The sequence below is a fragment of the Pelobates fuscus genome, chromosome 3 (genome assembly GCF_036172605.1).
Source record: "Pelobates fuscus isolate aPelFus1 chromosome 3, aPelFus1.pri, whole genome shotgun sequence".
Taxonomy (NCBI): Eukaryota; Metazoa; Chordata; class Amphibia; order Anura; family Pelobatidae; genus Pelobates; species Pelobates fuscus.
Genome location: NC_086319.1, coordinates 308,794,744 through 308,807,131, shown reverse-complemented (window position 1 = coordinate 308,807,131; position 12,388 = coordinate 308,794,744). Strand labels below are relative to the sequence as shown.

Sequence of the window (12,388 nt, the reverse complement as noted above, 5' to 3'; positions counted from 1 at the left end):
AATTACTAAAGGTAAATAATTTAAAATATATTCCATCCACAACCTACAAACTGTATTCATGTGGTCTAAAAGCCTCATCTGCCCCTTCTTTTCACCACCCATGACTTCCAAGATTTAATGTTCACTCCATGTTGCTTACAATCCTATACATCACAAAATGGCATTCTGTTGAACAACTTCCTGTCCAAAAAGGAAGTGATATATTCCAATGACTGCAGCATTTACCAAAGCATTAAGGACAAAAGATCATTTTATTCTGGCTTTCAAAGGGTGGCATCCCCCTGTTCATGCGAGGAGGGGGCATCTTCAATTGCACTTTTGGTGCCCTAGGTATCCATCTTAATGGGGGGTTATCGCACCCTGACCCTTCCCAAGTCCTCTTTCATTATGGTGGAAATAAAGGGGTGGGTCTTTAGTACATCACCTGAGTTGTGGGGTAAATGTAGAGAGTGTCAATCACAAGCACAGCTCAGAGCTGGGAAGGAGCTAGAGATGGCGGCTGTGCCTTAGAGAGCGCACTCAGCTCTCTGTTTGCTTCCTGCACTTCAACTTTCTGCAACTTTGCTAGATCCCCTGGGGGGAGCCCATTACGGATACACTGCCTATGATTCTCGGGGAATAGTAGGGTACCCCTGGATTTTGAGGATATTTTGTGCCGTTTCTCCGATCTCCGCAGGAGAGAAGGAGCCGAGGAGTCTGCTCGTTGTTTTCCCAGCTCATGGCGCACCTCCATTTTTGTTCGCTCTGATCAGCCCTTCCTCCCCTCTTCCCAATCAGCCCTCCTATCGCCCCATAAGCAATAACCCCTTTAATATCAATTGATATTGCCTCCGATCTTTTACTTTTTACCTCGAAATAATTATTTTATTTCGTTTTCACCGTTTTAACGTTCTCTTGGAATACAGGGATTCCATTCCGGGTTCGATCCATGGACTGATCAGGTGAGATTACAAATACTTTTTTTTTTTATTTTAAACATTTTTGTTTTAATTATTTTCAGTTTTGTTTTATTTTTTTCGTCGTCTTTGCCATGTGATGACGCCACAGTAAATTATGTGATTTTAGATTTCGACGAGGTGACACTAACAAACTTTCCACTGTTGGATGGCACATCCGATCCATGTATACTGTGATTTGGGGGGTTAAAAGTGCTTGTTTTTTTACGTTTTATTGGGGTTCTGCTTTGTCTTGCTTTGTTCTCAATGTAATCGCAGCGATCGTACTGCCGGGAGCCTCCTATATACGAACCATGACTTTAGCTTCGGAGATATTACCTTTCTTTCAACTTTTGACAGCAAATACCTGGGCATACCACTTCAAAGGCCAGTCTGCCACCTGTCTCCAATATTAAAGGGAATCAAGATGATGAGAAATAAAGATAAAAACGTGGAAGACGAAGACGGATCTCCCCACAGCAATGCATCGAGGTATGATTTGTAACTTTTTCTTGGTTATTTTCCAGTCTTGATACACTGTTTCAATAACATTGGTGCTACCTACCATCCTACTTTTAATTTTTAATCATTTCATAGCTTTTATTTCCAGTTCTGACCTTGAGATTCCTCGATTGCCACACCCTGTTTTTTTACTGTAATTTCCGAAAGTTGGATGAAAAAACCGAAGGGCCCATATAGCAGGCAAAATGTGCCTGTCACCCTAGGCAGTTACTGGCTCTCAGCATTACCTCCTTTTAGCTTAAAATACATATATTTCAGGTTTTCTTTTTAAAATGAAAGAAGGATGACCTTGTGGTTTTAGTAGCTACTGCATTGCACCATTTTCGTTATAGGCATAATTTCTTGGGATTCCTTAAGTCTTTTTTATTTCACACACTGGGCCAGAGAAAAGCCTCGATGTAAATTTAGTGCTATTCGCTAATCTAATAAGTTTAATGGGTGTGGAGTGTAAACACTATCAAGGTATTGAAAACTACTCTCTATTACTAAATATAGCTTGTGTTTTAAGTTGTTTATTGAAACTTAGCTGTAGTTATATGTATTTTGTAATTATTTTGCTAAACTTGATATTTCGTGTTTTTATTTTAGAGACATTTTTATTCAATATTTTTTTGTTATTTTGTGATATTGTAACATACATTTTTAGTTTTCATATTAAGGTTCACTTTTAAAGGACATGTTAAACATTTTAAATATGACACTGCAATAAAATGTGTGTGTAAACACAAATGCAGTAGAATATGCATATAGTAATATTTTTGTGCATGCATCTTTATTTTAAATAGTTTAATAATCATTTTACTTGCATATGAACCTTCTTGTAAAAAAAAAAAAAAGTTCCTGGGTGAGATGTTTGTCTCTTTGAGGTTTTATGTGAGTGTTAGTTGTTTGCAACATTATGAAATGTCACACTTTTTGGGGGGGGAGGGGGATTTCTTTTAATTAGGCCTTGTTTGAACTCGGTACTCCTTTTGTTATACTTGCTTATTAAATAATATCTTGATATAGTCTTTCTGTTGGTGCAGGCTCTTAACTATATTTTGTTGTTTTTAAATGTAGTCAGTATTTGAAAAGGAGAAAAACAAAGCTATTTTAAAGTGACACATGGTGTGGTTCATGTGGTAGGTTTTTGGAGCTGTATATTTTTACGATTTGCTTCTCTTCCTTTCTTTGAAAGAATCTCACACTATTCTAAAGGTTCATTTCCTGTTGCCTTGTGGCAGGCAAACCATCTATGAAGTTCTGCAAACACACTGAATTAAAATGGGGTAAACGTGTTTTTTAGAATTTGTGTTTCACTTAGTACTAACACATGTATGAATACTGTTTACATATATTGGGGGGGGGTTACAGTTAGAAAATTGCAGACTGATTTGGAATAGACTGCTCCTAGGATCTTACAATCTAAATATTGTTGTATGGGACTTTTACATGTCTAAATAAATCCGTAAGTTGCTGTGAAACGTCATACCACATTGTATGTGTTAAATATCTCTCAATACAGTGATTAGATGTAGATAAAATAAATACCGTTTTAAATTGGGTTACTCGATAAACTGTAGCACTTTACCCAGCCTTGGATTAAAGTGTTTTGAACTTTGTAGGCATTGACCTGTCTTTAATTTGTTTGGGGTGATTTAGGGATAATTACATGTCTTTACTTATATCGTGTTAAACCTCAGTACATGCAAGCTTGTATGTAAAGCCTCTTATATTCTTTATAAATATATCAATATGCACTGTTCACACAAGTGTAATTTTGTTTGCTTTTTATGTGTGTGTAGTTTAATGAATGAGGTTGCTTCTTTTAATATAGTATATAATTGTATTATTAGAGTACACATTTTGAGATAATTTAACCCTATTATTGCCTTTAGCTGTGCAACCTCTATTCCATCACATAGAGCTTCTGTGGCAGCCATTTTATGAAAAATGCTTCAAGTAAATAGCAGCTGCTGCTGTTACATATTTTTTTAATATAGTTAGGGGGGGAAATGCAAGAATTATAAAGTCAGCATAGAACTCTGCTTATATCACATTGCATTAATTGTACTCGTGGTAATTATACTTTGTAAAACCATAAGAAAAAGCTTGACATTCAATGTGTTTATGGGCTCTGTCTCAGTCACAAAATGGCTTTCTCTTTGTGCTGCAAAAGCTAGCTGACATTCTGTGATACACTGTGTTCTGAACACAGGCAGGAGGAGGAAGTTGCTTTCCAAAAGTTCAAAGGCCATTTTGTGTTTGCTGTAGATCTGATTGGCCGTCATCTCCCTTGGTAACAGGGGGAGTCAGCCTTGCTGGGAGATCCAGCCCTCATGTGATGTCAGCTGGAGAATAGATTACAAGCCTCTCCTTCTCTTGGCAATAAGCCACAGCTTGCTAAGCCAGCTGGAAACAGCCCTTCTGTTCATTTTTTTCCCTCTTTCTCTCTGTAGCTGCAACTGAGAGGGAGGAGGGGAGTGATACTGAAGCTTTTACTTTTAGGGTGGTTGTGTGTATAACATTTTATATACAAATCAGCCTCCGGGTTTCAAAACCCACGGAACATGATTATAAAGTAATATTTAACAGAAAATCCTACATTTCTAATATTTTCAACTAGAAACAAAATCAATTAAATTAAGAATTTTAAAGTTCTTAGACATTTTAGTGGTGGTGTTTACAGATCTTGACCTCCACTCCCCACTGAAACATGTATTTTTTTATTTTTTATTTTATTTTAAAACAACAAATCAGAACTGGCTATCTGGTGTTCAGTCTCAGTGCTGACATCTTAATTGCACAATTTGCCTTTCCCTTTATAATACAATTGCATTCAAATAAGGATTCTTTACGGTTTGCCTCTTGTATTTAAATTGTGTCCGTCTATATGCATATCATTTACCAAGAGCCAGTGTTGGTAATTTTCATGTTAATTAGATTTTGCATTTGTAAAGCAACTGCAATTTGTGTGAAATAGTGACATTGGGAGTATATTTGTTTTGGAATGTGCCTATGGCCAAATCTTGACTAGGTTTGAATGAACAATCATAATTTCATATATGTGCATGCATTTTAGTCAATTTTGTTACAAGATTGTGACCCTCCTGTTTTAAACCTTCTGCTGAAAACATATGTTAATTACAGGTTTTAGAATCTTTAGTAGAGGTGCTTATGTGACATAGTGGAATAAAACTCCACTTTTCAATCAGATGGTCTCAGAGATCCTATTGGAAAGCATTAGATTGGCTGAGAATCAATCTTGATATCAGTCAAATAGGTGGAGCTGCAAGGGAGAAAAGGTAAGTGAAACTATCTTTATAACCTTGGCAGCAGAAACTCGGTCACCTAAACTGTGACTAAGGCACTATATATAGTTGTTGGTATTACACATTTGTATTCCTAACGCTAGTAATCCTTTAATGTTATCTGTGTGCAGGCTCCTACTACTGGAATCCCATAGGCCACTGAAAGGGTTTTATAAATATTGCCACAAAAGAAAATAATTATTTACCTGGTGAATGATGATAAGGCCTGATTAACTCCTTTTTAAATTAGTTTTTTTTTTTTTTTGTAAACAACCCTGCTTTTGATTATACCCAAGTAATTGTGTTGAATAAGAAATAAGTTTATGCAAAAATTTTACTAATCTGTAAGTAAATAGTCTGTAATTGTAAACTGTGCACGTTTGTAACCATGTTATCAGGGCAATACTGTTTAAAAAGTAAACATTTACAAAATAGGGTATGCTGGGTTTCTGAGTTTAACCCCTTAAGGACACATGACGTGTCTGACACGTCATGATTCCCTTTTATTCCAGAAGTTTGGTCCTTAAGGGGTTAATCTCAATTTTGGAATTTAGGTTGCTCAATTTCACCATGCTATTCTCGATGCACATATATCACAAAATCCATATTTTACCAGATTGGGAAATGTAGGTAAGCGTATTGCACTTTTGTAGTGTATGACATATCTGAACACTTTTCCACTATCAAAAGTAAATTTTACAGTTTATAACCCAGACATGTTGTAAAAAGCAGTAAGTCACTTTAAATTCAACATATGTAAAAGTCAGCAACCTAGATATACCACATATACCTAATTTGCTGTGTGCCAATCATCTCCTCCTTTGGTACAGGGCTTCGCTGATTAGCTGAGAGGGTTCAGCTAATGCAGCAGGCACTTACAGATCCACAGGAGGCTTCAACCATTATTGGGGTTAACTGCTAAAAAAAAAAATGGTTTAACCCTTGAAGGTAACATGGTGTCTGACATTCCTGGTTCCTTTTAACCATGGGGCAGTACCTGTTTTTTGTGATATCAGTGGTCCTGTTATACAACAATCTACTGGTAGACAAGCTTATAGTTCTACACAAATATTCTCAAAGATAAAAAAAAAAAAAAAAAAAAAAAAAATGAACATAGTTTGTGATACAATAATGGAAAAGTTCAATTGACTTCCTGAACTTCTGACAGTTATTTGATCAATGTAATTTTTTTTTTTTTTTGCACACACAGATTTCTAAGTACAATTACTGTAATTTAGACACATTACTGTGAACATTAAAGGTACGCTATAGTCACCAAACAACTTTAGCTTGATGAAGCCGTTTTGGTGAGTAACTCATACCTCTTTAGTGTGTCTGCTCAATTGACTGCCAATTAGGAGTTAAATCGCTTTTGTGCAGCGTTTATGCAGCCCTCATCACACCTCTGTATGAAAACAAAATGGCTTAATTTCCATTCAGTTGTAACTTTAAACATTTTTATGTACTGCTCTGTAAATTAACCTTTAATTACATACAGGAGGCCCTTGCAGGGTCTAGCAAGTTATTAACAGAGCAGGAAATAACAGATTCTAGAATTTACAATAAAGGAAGTTTAAATATTAGGTGACTTTTTATAGGAAGTGTTTAGGACATCAGGCTGTAGTGGTTATGTTTTTGTGTTTAATCAAGCTTTTCTGATTCCCATTCAGAAGTGATTGGAATGTGTTTTTTTTTTTTTTTAATATGTATAGAACATTTGTTGGATGGATTATATATTCTACGGAACACTTCATTGAAATTTTTTTTTAAACAATTTAGTATATGTACCCCCAAAACTGCATGCACCTTTTTCTGCTTGCTTTCTTTTGATGTATATGAAAGCACAGCTTGCAAAAGCCTCAGGCAAGCCCTCTGCTCTTACACCAACATACCTTTCATTCTGTGCTAGGGAGTACACCAACCAAAAGCTTCTCATTGCAAAACCTCTGCGCTGGAGCTGAGAGTGAGAAGGGGGGTTCAGGGGCCATTCAAAGATGCACCTGTCTCTCATTTGCCCCACCATTTTCATGTCTGCAACCATCACTGGTGAAGGCAGGAGGCATTGACATTCTAGACGGCGGTAGCTCCGCCCTGTGTTTAGAAGTGTCAGACGTAGATAATGTACAGAGACAGTAAGTCCCTACTTTGTCTCGGTATTGAAATTTCAGTGAAATGCCAACAGTCAATAAGAGTGCTTCATAAAGATTCTGTCTTTATGAAATACACATTTTTAAGGAGGGGTGACAGTGCCACTTTATTTAAAATTAAAACTACTCAAAATCGGTCAAAAATTTTCCATCCACACAAAATAAGTTGGTCTGCATCATATACGTACACAGATTAAAATGTCTCTAGTATAGTCCGTAAAATATGTTGGACAAAAACAAGATACATCAAGTTAAAGGAGCACTGTGTGATCCCAAAACTCAATCTCTCTCTCTCATGTATGTTTGGTTTTGTTCAAATATTTAGTAAGGTCTTTTAGATTACATAGTCCCTTTAAAAAAAAAAACAAAAAAAAAACTCAATTTAATCTTTATACGCCTGTAATCCAGTGCCAAGACCGCCTTTTCTCTGCAGCTCGATCCTCCTCAACTGATGTCATGCTCGCTCACGGCAATTGCTTTAATCCGCCGATCAAAAGCTTTTCACATCAGAGCTCTCTGTATTGTACCGAGAGAACGTCCTTGTGCAGTGCGTGAGGATGGTGGAACATCAAGAATAAAGTTTCACTTGGTTCTGGACGTAGAGGTACTACCTAGTGGGTGACAGCCACTGTATGTGTATTTTGTCCTGCAATTTGAAGACAGCTGCGTGTCTCTAAAACAGCAATATTTTACATTGCGGGACCAAACCGTCAGGGGCACTTCACCAGGATTAAATGATTGGGATGAAGTGATCTAGGTACTTGTAATGTCCCTTGAATTGCATGAAAAACATCTCATACCAATACAGGTCGTTTTTGATCTATCTGCTCACTAGCTTACCATTGCAGTGTCAAAACTGGGTATAAATAATGGTGCGTTACTGAGTAACATGCAGTGTACCAATCAGAATGGTGGTTGGCTGTATATAATATCGGACTGAATGTTGAGATTGGTGGGAGAATTTGTAAACTTGTAAAGAGGGAATTTACATTGTGATAATAGTAAGCTGTTCAGATAATGAGTGGATGGGTCAGTGGAATAGCGCAAAGGAGTGATGAGTGTAAGCATTGTCTATTTTTAGAAGTTTAAAATATGATTCAACCACACTAATAAAACGTTTTGCAGTGATCCGCAAAGAACATTCGCCACCCTTAATATGTTGACTTGTTTGTAACAATGGCAATCCGTCCATTCACTGACGTGTGTGTGTGTGTGTGTTTATGTAGCGTTATCACTCTTAATTAGCAATTTAGTTTCTCCCCCCCGCCTGAAATAAAATAATTTTTCTTTGCACTTCTTGTCTACCGTTCATATGTTTTCAGGTTTATCAAATTTATTCTGTTAAATTGTATTTTTTTTGTAAATATGTGTTTATTGAGATGTTATGTTCAGTTAGTCAATTTTGAGTAGACATTAAGTGGGACACGCAGGTCCCGGCGATCAAAACATCAACGGTAACATGCAAAAACTGTTAGTTATCTTTCCAATTGAGGCGACACGCAGGTCACCTCTGAACACGAGCATATCATCATTAATTAACGTTAATTATCATCATTAACTGTCAACATGTTAACATTCTGTTTTCTGTTTTCCCTCCCCCCATACCTCCCCCCCCCCCCCCCCCCCCCCACCCCCCGTGTGCGGCCACTCAGATCTCGGGGAGAGCCATTGGAAGTGACAAGTGGGGCCATTGAGCGTAATATCCATAGCTTTTCACAGAGGGATGTGTCGAGAGATACATACTCTAGGTGTCTGTTTAGCGACCTATCCACCCTTAACATACACCAGGGTCTAATGATGTTAGGTGCAAGACTTGGTTCGGAGCTCGGAGAGTGGGTCCAGCATTTCGAGTATGGGCCTATATATCCCTACTTGAGCTTGGGTTGGTAGGTATCAGGTTGCAGTTGTGGTGGGAATGGCAGTACAGGACACAGTTTACTACTAGGCTGGGTCAGGGGTTAGCTGTCACGGTCCAATTACCATGTGTTCTCTTGGGTGCATGAGGCATCCGCTCCCCCAACCCCCTCCCCGGTAGCCGTCGGTGGGAATCATGTGGTGCCTTGAGGTAGTTCTGCGTTTGGGAGTTGATATGGCTCACCAGTGGTTTGTTCATGAGTGCTGCTGGTACCAGGGTGTCCATTGTAGAGAGCGGGGCTAGAGTAGCGTCTGTGGACCCCCTGCTCCCCTATTCGTCCCTGCCATCTAAGTGGTAGCTGTCGGGTCATGCGTTCCCTGTGGTCCATAGCCAGTATGTTCCCGCTATCCATCTGTCTGCTAAGGTACCCAGCGTCTGGGGAGTCATCTCTGGGCCAGTCTTGCTTCGGGTGTATGTGTGGGTGTCAATTTAGGTGGTCATAGGTGCTGGTATGTGCATGTGGTGGTAGGTGTGGTGTGCGTCCCAGATGTACCTCTCCTTGTCTCTCCATCCGCCCGCCCTCCCCCGTGCGGCTCCGTGTGGTGTCAGTCTCTCTTGTGTTGCATCGGTTGTCAGTGTGTGTGTATTCTATATTATAAGAAAATTGTTATCTCCCTACACGCGTTGCATGCAATTCTGGTTACTCTGTGCGCTGATAGCGTTCCCTTAACCCCGTCCCCCGAATATCCATTCCCACCCGTGGCGAGGTCTCCGCTCCGGTCACACCGGGGTCCTTGCCCACCTGTCCCCCGGCCCCTGGCGAGGATATGGCAGATCAGTGGGGAGGTAGGGAAGTTGTATCAGGCAAGCCCGGGCCCCGTATTCCCACATCCCTTCAGTCATCATCTGTGTGTTGCGAGCGGTAGAGGAACCAGGGTCCCCATTGATCTGCATGCTTTTCTTGTTTGCCCAGCAGGTTGGCTATTATGGATTCAGCTTTTTGGATGTCGTCCACTTTACGTCTCCATTGTCCGATCGTCGGCGGGTGCGTCTTCTTCCAGAGCAGTGGTATCAGTGTCTTCGCCGCGTTCAAGAGGTGTCGAAGGATCGACTTTCTATAAGCTGAGAGCGATTTGTCCGTGTGGTGCAGTAGGACTAGGTCTGCCGTCAGGTTCTGAGGTTCGCCTAGTATCTTTCGTATTTCGTCTCCAACATTCACCCAGTATGGCTTAATACCGTCGCATTCCCACCAGATATGTTGGAGGGTCCCGGTCTCAGTCTCGCATCTCCAGCATGTGTTTGGAATTTCTGGGCTGATTCGGTGTAGCAGAGATGGGGTGCGGTACCAGTGAGATAGCAACTTGTAGTTCGTCTCCTGGTATTGTGAGCTAGAAGAGCTCTTATGTTGCAGCAATAGTACTTGCTCCCATTGACTTTCTGTGTATTCTCTGTCCAGTGCGTCTTCCCAGCGCCTCTTGAAGGTATCTTTCCTTTCCCTCTCTCCTGTCGCCAGTCGCTGGTACATTGTGGAGACTGTACCTTCCGCCTCGGGTGTCTGGAAGCATAACTGTTCAAACCACGTTAAGTCCCTGTGCAGTCTAGTTCTATGCGGCAAGTTGTGATAGAAGTGTTTAAGTTGGGCATAATGAAATTGGTGCATCAACGTGGGTCTCTCTATTTCCGATATGTCCTGTAGCGTCTTCATCCCCCTGTCTGTGATCGCCATATGTAGTGGTATGAATCCGTCTTGGTTTGGTAGCGGCCATGCTGGAGGCGGTATTCCGTCGCCTATGTAAGTGTTATGGGCAATGGGGATCAGGGGGCTCGGGGTAGGTGAGATATAGGAAGTTTGTCTCGGTCGGGTCCATGTCCTAAGAGTCTGGGTGATTGGCGAGTCCTCCCCGAGGTCCTTCTTAGCGTCTGCTTCCTTGTACCATAGGAAGAGGTGTAAGTGGTTGTCCGCTAATTCCCGGCTTAAGGAGGTCCACCGTTTGTGAGGGGACGCCAAGTGCAAGTCTCTGATGCGTTGTAGAACCGTGGCTTGGTAGTACTTGTGGAGGTTCGGCAGGGCCAGTCCTCCCCACGGTTTGGGAAGGCAGAGTGTGTCATGTTTGATCCTGGCTCTCTCTCCCTTCCATATGTATCTGAGGAACGCTGGGCGGAGGGTTTTAAAGAATGCCGGTGGGATTGTGCGAGGTATGGTGTGGAACTTATATAATATCCTCGGTAGGATGTTCATTTTAATGACTGCTATACGACCTTGCCAGGAGATGTGGTTGAGGTTCCATCTCTTAAGGTCGTCAAGGATGTCTGTCAGGAGGGGTTTGTAGTTTTGTGCGTATATATCTCTAGCTTCAGGTGTGACCCGGAGCCCGAGATATGTCATATATTCCGTGCACCAGTGGAACGGAAACTGGTGTTGCAGGGTGGCGCATTCCTCTCCCCTGACCGTCACATTCAAGACCTCGCATTTGGGCAGGTTGAGCTTTAGCCCCGATAGTGTACCATATAACCTGAATTCGCTCATAAGTAGTGGGAGCGACTCAAGGGGTTCGGCTAAGAAGAACAGCATATCATCCGCGTAGGCGGCTACCTTGTGTTCCTGAGTCTTATGCGTAAGGCCCAGGATCCGGGGGTTGTTGCGGATTTTGTCGAGGAACGGTTCCAGGGTGAGTGCGAACAGAAGTGGCGAGAGTGGGCACCCTTGCCTGGTTCCGTTCCGAATCTCGAAACTGTCCGTGAGGGCTCCATTCACCCTGACTCTGGCATTAGGTTGATGGTACAGCGTCTGGATCCAGGTCATCATTCCCTCTCCGACACCGACCCTCCTCAGTGTCTCCATCATGAAGTGCCAGTTCACCCTGTCAAATGCTTTTTCCGCATCCGTGGATAGTAAAAGTAGCTTCTTCTGTAGGTGTTTCGCCAGGTGTTGTAGCATGAAGAGCCGGAGCGTACTATCTCTGGCTTCTCTGCCCGGGATGAAGCCTGTCTGATCAGGGTGGACTAGTCTAGGCATGAAGGCCTGCAGACGGAGGGAGAGTATCTTCGAGAAGAGTTTTATGTCGGTGTTGATGAGGGAGATTGGGCGGTAGTTACCCACCTGTTCCGTGTTCTTCCCCGGTTTAGGTATCACTGTGATCGTCGCCGCCAGGGATTCCTTATGAAAGGAAGCTCCATCACGTAGGTTGTTAAGGGCTTTTACTAGTCTCGGTATTAGGTCATCGCTAAATTTTTTGTAGTATTCCACCGGGAACCCGTCCGGGCCCGGTGTCTTACCGTTTTTTGCCGATTTTAGGGCCAGCTTAAGTTCCCCCTCAGTGATGGGCGCTTCAAGACCCTCCGCTTCTTCCGGGGTGAGGGCGTCTGGGTTGAACTCTTGTAGGTAATTGGTGGTGTCAATTCTCTTCTGTGCGGTACTGGTGTCACCATCTGTTGCAGGGGTGTTGTATAGTTGTGAGTAGTACACCCTGAATTCGTTGGCGATATCATCTGGGAATTGTGTAAGCTTGCCCTGTCTAGTGCGCAGGGTGTGTACTTGCGCCTGCTTCTGCGGTCCCCTGAGCATTTGGGCGAGAAGTTTGCCCCCCTTGTTAGCGTGCGTGTAAAAGAGTGCCTTTGAGCGTTGCACTTGTCTCATGT

The 12,388-nt window shown here is 41.7% G+C and overlaps 1 protein-coding gene across 5 annotated transcripts in view; it reads left to right on the top strand.

The window, feature by feature from the left end:
• The first annotated feature begins 409 nt into the window (after window positions 1-409).
• Window positions 410-12,388, top strand: part of CHD2 (chromodomain helicase DNA binding protein 2) — a 73,986-nt gene continuing 62,007 nt past the window's right edge. For all 5 annotated transcript variants that reach the window (XM_063448872.1, XM_063448869.1, XM_063448870.1 and 2 more), the window contains exons 1-2: window positions 410-941; window positions 1,296-1,427. In XM_063448872.1, the coding sequence (XP_063304942.1) occupies window positions 1,363-1,427 (65 nt within the window). In that variant the 5' untranslated portion in view covers window positions 410-941; window positions 1,296-1,362. The remainder of the gene's footprint in view (window positions 942-1,295; window positions 1,428-12,388) is intronic.